The 11,216-nt window shown below is 41.9% G+C and overlaps 1 protein-coding gene across 1 annotated transcript in view; it reads right to left on the bottom strand.

Moving 5' to 3' along the window:
- The window catches only part of LOC109920183 (kinesin-like protein KIF20A), a 49,457-nt gene that overhangs the window by 36,141 nt on the left and 2,100 nt on the right, over positions 1–11,216 (bottom strand). The window contains exon 2 of the mRNA XM_048603926.1: positions 6,514–6,569. Coding sequence (XP_048459883.1) covers positions 6,514–6,569 — 56 coding nt within the window. The remainder of the gene's footprint in view (positions 1–6,513; positions 6,570–11,216) is intronic.

Genomic DNA, 11,216 nt, shown 5'->3' with positions numbered 1-11,216 from the left:
CCCTTTTAAATCTTTCCCCTCAAACCCTCCAGTTTTGGACTCTGCTACCCTGGGGAAAAGACCTTGGCTATTCACTTTATCTCTGACCCTCATGATTTTATAAACATCTATAAAAGGTCACCGCTCAGCCTCCGACATTCCAAGGAAAATAGCCCCAGTCTATTCAGCCTCTCCCTGCAGCTCAAACCTTCCAACTCTGGCAACATCCTTGTAAATCTTTTCTGAACCTTTTCAAGTTTCACAACATCCTTCCTGTAGCAGGGAGACCAGATTGAATGCAATATTCCAAAAGTGGCCTAACCAATGTCCTGTACAGCCGCAACATGACCTCCCAACCCCTTTACTCAATGCACTGACCTATAAAGGCAAGCATACCAAATGCCTTCTTCACTATCCGGTCAACCTGCAACTCTGCTTTCAAGGAACTATGAAGCTGCACTCTAATGTCGATAGATTACAGTTTAAGTGATGTGCACTCCTGACAATGGGAGTAACTTAATTTAAAGTTACACCAGCAAATAAGGGAACACAAGACATTAAATATTGGGCAAATTTTATTTTACAGTACATTAAAACCAAAGCTATGTAAACATTGGATTCTCACAGTGTGATCACTTACCCCTTCAGGATGTTTGAAGTGGAGTCCTGAAGTTTCAACACTCTACAGAGATCCAGGGATTTCTTGCTGGCTCTGACTAGTCACAAAAATGGTATTGTTTCCCCAAAGCTAGGACTGACCAAAGCCAACCCAAGGTGGTAAATCCTACAAGATGCACAGGGCAATTTCCTGTTTACAAATAGCAGTATTTGTATCCAGCAGCTGAAGATTTTGGTAAACCTGTTGTTTCTGCCTGTCCACAACCAAAAAAGGTGGATTTTTGTTTCTTTCCACCTTTAGGAAGGGTTACAAGAGAAAAGTTTCATTTATGTTTTCTCTCAGTTCAGAGCACAGAGGGTTTTTAACTCTCCCTTTCCAACTGTCAGCTCCAGAACACAAGGCCTATCATTTCCTTCTCCTGTACTCACCATCTGAAGCCAAGTAAACAAGGTCCTTTCTCTTTCTCAGTAGCAGTTAACAGGGTCTGCTGTCTGTCTGTCTGTCCCTGTATACAGATCTTTTTCTCTCCCTCACACTCTATACAAACAGTCTGGCCCTGGTCTCTATCTCTCTTATACACTCTCAGCATACAGGGTATAGGCAATCTAGCTCTCTCCCACTCCCAGTATAGTTTTTCTTTTTATTTTCCGTCCCAACATACAGGGTCTAGTCTTTCCCTCCCTTTATACAGGATCTTAGTCTCTCTCTGTCTCTCACACATACACATAGGTCTCATCTGTCTTCCTTTCTCTCATTCCCACAGCATTGAATATCTAGTTGTCTCCCTCCAGGTATACATAATCTCAATTTTCCCTCTCTTTCAGCATACAGGATCAAGTTGCTTTCTCTTTTGTTCCTCTCTCAATTCCACCCTACAGAGACAAGTCTCTCTCTCACTTTCAGTATCTCTCTTTTTCTCTCTCACTACACAGGACCCAGTCTCTCAGCTTCACCCCAATTCCAACTGTACAGATTCCAATCTATCTCTCTCTCACTCTTTTTTCCAGCTTATGAAATCCAAACCCTCTTTTTTTCTCATTCTCTCCCTTACTAAACAAGGTCCCAGCGTACAGGATCTGGTCTCGCTCCCTGCCTAACTTCCAGTTACACACGCGTCATCACCCTCTCTCCCTGGAACTATAGAGTGCTGGCTCAGTCAAACTCTCTGTCTCACCCCCAAATCCGAGTCTAGATCTCTCTACTGTCAACCCCAGCAAAAAAAAAACCTTGATCTGTCTGTCTTTCTCTCTCTATCAAACTCCCAGCACAAGGGATTTGCTCTCCCTCTCTCTAACTCCTAATGTACAGAGACTTTTTCCTCTGCCTGGAATATAGAAACTATCTGAGCATTCCCTTCAATCACACTCAGCAGAGCGGGTCTGCCTTTCCCTAACTCGCCATCACTGCCTGTTAACCCTCTCTGTGCTCCTCCAGCTCCACCACTTCCGCCTCCAAAGGGATTTTAAATCTGCCGCGCTGACACTGTTACATTATCAGCCAATGGCGTCTCCGCTTCCGGGAGCAGCCAATCACAGGCCGCAGCCGGCGTGAGGGGGAGGCGGGGGGGCGCGCTGACCCGCCTCCCGCCCCCGCCCATTGGCCATTTCAGGTCGGGCTGCCTGATTGGATCAGCGGACTGTCAATCAAGCCCACGGCCCTTGCGGGCTGCGCTGGGTCCTAGAGTCTGCCTTTGAAAATGCAATGGGAGATCGGTTTGGGTTTTCCTCCTGTTACACCCTCTCGATAAATCCAGTCCTTTAGGATACGTTGTAGACCACCAGTGTTGCAGGTCTGAAAGCAAGCATGCCAACGGTGCGTTTGAAGGAGCAGTTCAAAAGAGGACATTTGGCCCATCCAAACAGTCCCCTACAGTGTGCAAACAGGCCATTCAGCCCAACGAGCATCCCACCCGTACCCAGCCTCTACACAATCCCGGCAACCCTGCATTTCCCACAGCTAATCCACCTAACCTGCATATCCCTGGACACTATGTGCAATCCTACACATCTTTGGACTGGGAGAAGGAAACCCGCACAGATGTGGGGAGAATGTGCAAATTCCACACAGATAGTTGCCTGAGGCTGGAATCGAACCCAGGTCCTCTGGTACTGTGAGGCAGCGGTGCTAACCACTGAGCCACTATGCCATCCCATTGTGTCTGTACCAATTCCCATTAACAGCTACACAACTGATATGAGCCCTGACTCTTCCCTGTAGCAAAATGTTTTCTTTTCAGGTAATGAGATTCCCTTCTGAATCAGCTTTCCCAGACCCCCATACATCCCAGATCCACGAGCCCTGCAAAGAAACGTTTTCTCCTTGTTACATTTGGGTTCCCTTGCCACAGACTTTATATCAGCAATTTCTGTTTCCTGAACCTTTAACCAATAAAATCAGTTTCTCCCAACTTGTCCAGATTTTTGAACATCCCCAACAAATCATCCCCTCAACCAACAATAGATCCGACCACTTTAATCTACCCATGGCAGTTGGTGGAATTTAAAGTGAAAGTTATAAGACTTGGAATGAATATCTTAGGCTTAGTAACGGCAGTTCAAAACAATAATTGATTTTATTTTTCAAAACCCAGGTCATTCAATAATATCCTTTACGGAAGGAAATCTGCTGTGCTTATGTGCTGTTGTCTACATAAGACTCCAGACACACAGCAGTGCAGTTCTCCTCTGAAATGACCTAGAAAGCCACTTAGTTCAAGACCCATTAAAGATGGGCAACAAATGCTGGCTCTGCCAGCAACGCCCACAAGAATTTTTTAAAATATCAGCGCAGCTGAAATTACTCATCCCCCGAACCATTCCAATGTATCTTTTCTGCACCCTTTCATAGGGTCTGTTTCCTTGCTCTGTGACTCTTCGGTCCAGCCAGTCCATGCTGAACATAATCCCAAACTAAATTAGTCCCATTTCTAATTTCTTCATGTCCTTCTTAAAGTGCGATTTTTGACTAAGTGCTTTGGGTCTACCACAATGAATGAACTATTCCAAACAAAAAAATTACCGTTAATACAGGCAGAATATTTGTTCTTATGCAAAGTTCCATTGACACAAGATTCATTGAAGTTTCAGAGCAGGCTGATGTAGCGTCCAGTTGGTGCCATACACATTTGCCAAAGCCTGCACGGACAGTGCATGCTATCAGTTTGCTGTTTAAAAATGTCTAAAATATATTCTGAACACCAAAAGTCCTTTCTTAAAAAAATATAAGCGGACGGTAGTTTGTGAGTAAAACACTTTCAATGCAAGCGACATCACAAGATTCTTCTAATTGTAACAAAAAAGGATCCCTGAACAAGAATTAGAGAGATTTGGTAGGGTGAGGGAATCTTGGTGGCAGATTTGAAAGGTTTTTAAATGTAGAGAGAGAGATAGTTCAGTAAATTTATTTCTTATTTACTGCACTATACTGAGAAGAACTGCGATGTTGAACTTTTCACTTATTCCTTTATTTTTCTACTTCTTACCAAAGATTTTGTACCTAAGATGGCGCTGCGAATGGCAACGTTGTAAACTTTTCACTGTACTTCTGTATCCTTCCACTTGAGTACATGTGACAATAAAACCGAATCCCGAATGCTCTGTTACATACCTTGGGACAAGAATGGGGCTGTTGGAGATTATAGGGATTGGTGGAAAAATACAATGAAGGAATTTATGGATGAGTTCCAGGATGTTTAATGTGAAGATCAGTGTGATCACCAAGCAGAATTTTAACACAGGAAAGAGCACATGTGAAGACATGGACCATTTGAAGTCTCTGGAAGCTGGTACAACACCATGTAAAGAAAATGCTGGAAATATCCAGTAAGTCCAGCAGCACAGATGGAGTCATAGTCATAGAGTCATACAGCACAGAAACAGACCCTTCGGTCCAACCAGTCCATGCGGAACATAATCCCAAACTAAACTAGTCCGCTTACCTGCTCCTGGCCCATATCCCTCCAAACCTTTCCTATTTGTATACTTATCCAAAAGTCTTTTAAAAGCTGTAACTGTACCCCCATCCACAACTTCCTCAGGAAGTTCATTCCACACGTGAACCACCCTCTGCGTAAAAAAGAGTTTCCGCTCACATATTTTCTTTTGGTTGATGACTTTTCATCTCTGATTCATCCCCGGAATTGAACCTAATGGTACATCTGTGTTTGGATGGGGTGGAGAGCTGCTCAAGAAATTGCACCTTTGAATTAGAGTGTAGTGGATGTTGTTTATTGTTCTGAAAGGGTTAATGCTCTATAATGCCACAAGGTGAAAAACAGAGGTTGTGAACGCAGCCCAGTCCATCACACAAACTAGCCTTCCATCCATTGACTCCATCTATACTTCACACTGCCTCGGAAAAGCAACTGACAGCACCAAAGACCCCTCCCACCCCAGTTATAACCTCTTCCACCCTCTTCCATCGGGCAGAACATACAAAAGTTTGGGAACACATACCAACAGATTCAAGAACAGCTTCTTCCCCGCTGTTATCAGATTCATGAACAGACCTCTCATTTATTTATATAATTTCTTTTTTATTCCTTTTGTAATGCAAGTGGAAAGACTATACATTCACCTGTATGGTGTGTGTCAGCAATCATCAGCTACCTCATCTGAAGAAGATTCAACCTCAGACTTCTCTAATTTCAATCTAACGTTGATCTGGCTTTGTGCACCTCCTGTGCAGTTGTAACCTGTATGCCTCGCTCTGTCTAAGCACCCTATGATCTGTATGTCCTTATTTGCTATGATCTGCCTGTGCTGCTCGCAAACCACAACTTTTCACTGTACTTAGGCACATGTGACAACAATATATCAAATCAAATCAATCAGGAGACAACGAGGAGGAATAAACAGGCCTTTTTCCAAGTGACAGGCAGCAACCTGTGGGACACCTCAAAGGATCAATGCTTGAAGCCAGCTATTCACAAAATAAATAAATAACCCGGGTGAAGAAGCCAAAAGCAACATTTCCAATAACTCAAAGCTGGGTGGGATTGAGAGCTGTGAGGAGGAAGCAAGGAGGCTTAAAGATGATTTAGATAAGTGGAGCGAGTGGACAAACACATGGCAGATACAGTACATGTGTAAACGTGAAGCATTACACTTTGGAGTGTAAAATGCAATGGAGGCATATGATTTAAAAGATGATCTACTGGGAAGTGTGGATGTACAAAGGGATCTGGGTGACCTTGTACATCAGTCAATGAAAGTAGACAGGCAGCTGCAGCAAGCAATCAGTAAGGCAAATGGTAAACTGGCTTTGATTGAGGGGGAATCGAGTTCAGAAGCAGGGATGCCTTAGTGCACTTATACAGGGCATTGTTGAGCCCGCACTTGGAGTATTGTGTACAGTTTTGGTTGAAGAAGGGATATATTTGCCATAGAGGAAGTGCAGCAAAGTTTCACTAGGCTGATACTGAGGATGGCAAGACTATCCTATGAGGAGAAACCTGTTTAAATTGAGTCTACATTCACTAAAGTTTAGATCATTGAGAGGCGATTTGATTGAAATGTATAAAAATCTAACAGGCTCAATCCAAAATGGATATTTTCCCTGGTTAGGGAGTCTGAAACTGTGGATACAGTCTCAAGGTATGGCTATTTTTAAAAATTATTCATGGGACGAGGGTATAATTGGCTAGGCCAGCATTTATTGCCCATCCCTAATTGCCCAGAGGGCAGTTAAGAGTCAACCACATTGCTGCAGGTCTAGAGTCACATGTAGGCCAGACCAGGTAAGGATGGCAGTTTCCTTCCCTAGAGGACATTAGTAAATCAGATGGGTTTTTCCAACAATTGCCTCATGGCCATCATTAGACTCTTAATCCCAGATTTTTATTGAATGTTCTACCTTCAAACCCAGGTACGCAGAATATTACATGGGTTTCTGGATTAACGGTCCAGTGATAATACCTTTGTCCTCTTGAGGACTGAGATGAAGAATGAACCTGTGCCTTGACCACGGAAGGCTATGGAAGACAAGAAATTAAAAATATGCAAGAAAGAGATTGATTAACTTTTAGATTTTAAAGGAATCAATGAGTAGGGGGAGAAAGTTGGAATATGGAATTGAGGGAGAGGATCAGCCATGATCAAATTGATTGGTGAAACATGCTCGAAGGGCCAAGTGGCCTGCTTCTCTCCTCGTTTCTTATGTTTCACATCCTGCAGGCGGGCAAAACAATGAAGAGGAAGAAACAAAATATAATTTTGAAAAAAGACATGTTATAAAGCGAACGTTGACCCCGCTCTGAGAACTAAAACCAAAACACCCAAAGAGAGCACCTCGCCCTATAATCTGTAAAAGGAGTGTGAAAAGTGGTGTAACCTTCCTTTCAGCAACTCCTAGTGGTTAAGTAAAACAAATCCCTGACACTCACTTTACAATCCACAAGAAACAATTTATGTATCTAACTCTAACAGTGAACAAATTAACTAAACCATTAATGAACTGAATAAATCCCTTCTAACCACTGACTATTCCTGAATATAGCAAGATTCTAATGGTATACTATTCCAATAAATACAAGTCCCACTTATACAAAAAATATAGAATTTAGCCTCTCGAAATTATAGCCAGGTTACTTGTCTTCCAGAATGTTCTGTGCCTTCTCTGTCCATTCTTCTGTTAGGAATGTTAACTAGTTGTGCCTTTGGTGCCATTGTTATTTAGATGGTGCTTTCTCTAAGACATAGAGGAGGCTGTGAGAGCCAGTGATTCTCTCTCCCAAGCTGAGGGCCATTAGCTCTGGCGGATGGCAGCTAGCTCAATGTCTTTGTCCAACTGCCCCCTTCTTTTTATACCCTTGGTGACATACCAATATTTCCTACAATAGGATTGGTCTTATGTTGTCATAACCATCAGACTTAAGTTTAATAGGTTCTTGGTGTCTGATTACCTGGTTCAAATTGATTGGCTAAATTCAAAAACCTGTTGTCTTGGTAAAAACTGCTGTTTGGCCTGCTAACTGTACAGCCTTTCAATACAAACATTCCAATTTGGGTGCTCTCTGTGTACTTGCAAACTTTCAAGCTGCTGCTCACAGACATCCATGTTGAATCTCTAAGCACATAAAAAGCACATGATTTTTTAAAGGGACCACGCAATTCTTTCCCCCCTTGCATTTCACAAACACCAAATTCTAACTTCCGGTCTCCCAAATCACAGGTACTCTACCCAACTTCGCAACAGACAGGAAAGTTGAGAAACAAGTAGAGATGTGATAGTAGTCTCAAAGAAAGCGATAGACACAGTAATTGTCATAGAACCATGGTCAGCTAATTATACTTGGCCAAATTACTGTGAACACCTTGAATTCTTCATGATGAATAAAAGATTTAATAATATGTATGGACACTTTAAAAAATATTTACTGCATTTACCTCTGATAGAAACATTAATCTCAATCATTCCCCACTTTCCACGTGTTTTCTCTGTTCTAGTTTCGTTGAACCACAAGAAGAGCGGTTGTGATCTGTACTGCCAAATAAAGGTGTTCCATTGCAAAATAATTTTTTGGTCTTGCATTGACTTATGGTTATGGCATACTATTTTGATCTGATTAATCCTTGGCATGAGACTGGATAAACTCAGGGAGCTGCAATATATTGTAGAGTCTTTTCGTTTAGTGTTTGTGCTGTCTTAACTTTCTAAATAAGGAAACTCTGAAACATAATTAACACAAATGCAGAAGGAAATGTCACCAAATGACTGTTGTATTAGATTTTTGGTTCTGAAAGAGTTAAAGTTCAGGAGTGCATTAAGCTCCACCCAGTGTGATAATGTCATGCGGGCTTGTTGGGGAGAACAGCTATGGATCTTGAAGGAGGAAGTCTTACCATCTCGACCTCCTCATATTCTTAGTGACAACGTCGTTCATATCAATGTAACTTGTACATTATTGCTCTTGTGCAATAGACTGCAACTTGTTTAAGACAAGAGGCCGTTCCCATTAACTGGTCCTGTGGTTTTTCTCAACCACACCAGACAAGGCAAGTGCCATAGATCCCAACCTAAAAGAAGGATGGTGGCAGCAAATCCACCTTATGGTGAACAAGAGTGCAGCTAACTCTTAGAACACAGCGAGAAATGTGAGCGTTCATCATACAACATGGTGCTAGCAGTGGACATCATTTCATCTTTCAACAGTGACAGCATAAACTAATAAAGAGTTTAGTGAAAATGAAAAAGGAGCTTGAAAATAAACAAAAAAGATTCTCAAGGGAATCTCAAATGGAAAAATGATTATTTCAATATATGGTTATGGGTGGCATGGTGGCTCAGTGGTTAGCACTGCTGCCTCACAGCGCCAGTGACCCACATTTGATCCCACCCTCGGGCGACTGTCTGTGTGGAGTTCGCACATTCTCCCCATGTCTGCGTGGTTTTCCTCTGGGTGCTCCGGTTTCCTCCCACAGTCCAAAGATGTGCAGGTCCGGGTGGAATGCCCATGCTAAATTGCCCCCATAGTGTCCAGGGATGTGTAGGCCAGGCAGATTAGCCATGGGGAATGCAGGGTTACAGGGATAGTATGGGGGGTGGTGAGTATGGATGGGTGCTCTTTGGAGGGTTGGTGCAGACTTGATGGGCTGAATGGCCTGCTTCTACACTGCAGGGATTCTATGACCCCTGCTCCAAAACCACATGATGAGGTATAAAATAAGGTGTCATTCTTAGAATAAAATGTGGGGAAAGCCTCTTCACTTTCCGGAGTTGATCAAAATGGGTCAAAGTCATTCTGATATTGTTTTTGATCATTTAACACAGTTGGTTTCCTTTTGAATGAGGTGATCTCTGTTCCAGCCAGAAATAGGTCCAGTTCTCACTTGAAAAAGTGCAATGAATTACTGTCCATTGCACAAGTTAGCAATTTGTGTCAGAGGCTCATTGTTCTCAGGAGGAATAAGAATACTCCTCCGGACATTCAAAGCATGTTTGAACAAGTACAATTTAATATCATGACCCAGACCTACTTAACTTCTTTAATCCAAACACTGTCTACTTAAGACAGCCTATTGTCTTTATTGTGTTATAGATCTCAAACAAATCGCCCTTAAGTCTACACTATAGCATACAGTCCCAGCTCTTTAACCTACCTTGATAAACAGTCTGAGAATTAATCTGGTCCTCTTCAGCTGACTTTCCAAATCCCTATATCATCATGATATAAAGGCCCCTAAACTGGACTTTGTGTGATCTGAATGAGACCTGGTTTGTAATAACAAAAATATAAATTGCTGGAAAAACACAGCAGGTCTGGCAGCGTCTGTAGAGAGAAATCAGAGCTAATGTTTCAGGTCCAGCCACTCTTCCTTGGATTTTGTTAGCAATATTTGCCATGGTCTTCTAGTCAATTGTCCTATCAAAACACACCAATTCCATGTTGTCTCTAGTTACTGTTTTACTGTATTGAGTCATAAACCTACTAGTAGACCCCAAAATTTATTTAATTTACAGCAATCATATTATACTTTAGAAAAATAGACAGCTGAGTTAAATGACACCTTGAGATTACAGAATGGTTTGAAATTCCTTCAAAAACAATAGAAAACCCTCTGAATTTCCCCAAAATGTATCACATTGTCAAAAACAAGGCTTCAATATTACCCTCCATGACAGACAGGGATGTACTGGGACAGTTAAAAATAATTAACTATTCGGATGAAGTAACAAGGGTGACCGGGGCAATCATTTGAAAAAGAATCGTGAGAAGAGACAAAATGGCAGCGCTCCAGTAAGAGAAAATAGTTTGACACTCAGGACAATTAGCTGGAATGAGATAAGAGAGCTGGACCAAAGTTAATTAAGTATTGAAACATATTTAACATTATTATATGGTTACTGATTAGTAGTTGCTTCTCCTGATCTTGTTTGCTGGTAACCATTGTCATTCACTAAACTTGCAATGACTACATCAAACAGTGACTCATTCTTTCCTCGTAGATTATATATCTTAGTCTTACCAGCTTTAAGGAAAACAACCCCAACGTGTCCAGCCCATCTCTCTTACTGTAATCAATCAACCATGGAAATGCTCTATTAACTCTCTCTCTACCGTCCCCATAGTCTTCACTGCCTTTTTGATTGATGGTGATGGGAATGGACACAATACTCCATATGGGGTCAAACTGGCATGTAGGTTTAGTGTAAGAACTTGGTTTATATATTCTACGTCACCATTGGCAAAGCCATGAATCCAACTTACATTATTAGCTACTTTGTTAACTTGGCATACCACCTTAGCAATTTGCCCACAAGCAGCACCATGTTTCTATTTTCTTGTAAAATTATACTCGTTAGCTTGAATTCTCTCTCTTCTGTGGTTGGAGCACAGCAAGATTTAAAAAAAACACTGCCAATTTTTTAAAAATCTGAAAAAGCTGGAAGCACTCAGCAGGTCTCACAGCATCTGTGGAGAGAGAAACAGAGGATTAACGTCTCAGATTGAACATAGCATTTCTTCAAACAAAGTTACTGTGCTGAAATGTAAAACAAAAGACTCATCAAAAAGTCCGCCACTTCTAAACTATCTCGCATCACGTCTCCCCTCATCCATTATCCTGTCCTTCCCCAACTATAGATAGCAGGAACTGCGGATGCTGGAGAATCCGAGACA

The sequence above is a fragment of the Rhincodon typus genome, chromosome 12, assembly GCF_021869965.1.
Source record: "Rhincodon typus isolate 14 chromosome 12, sRhiTyp1.1, whole genome shotgun sequence".
NCBI lineage: Eukaryota > Metazoa > Chordata > Chondrichthyes > Orectolobiformes > Rhincodontidae > Rhincodon > Rhincodon typus.
This window is presented reverse-complemented; position numbering and strand designations above follow the sequence as displayed.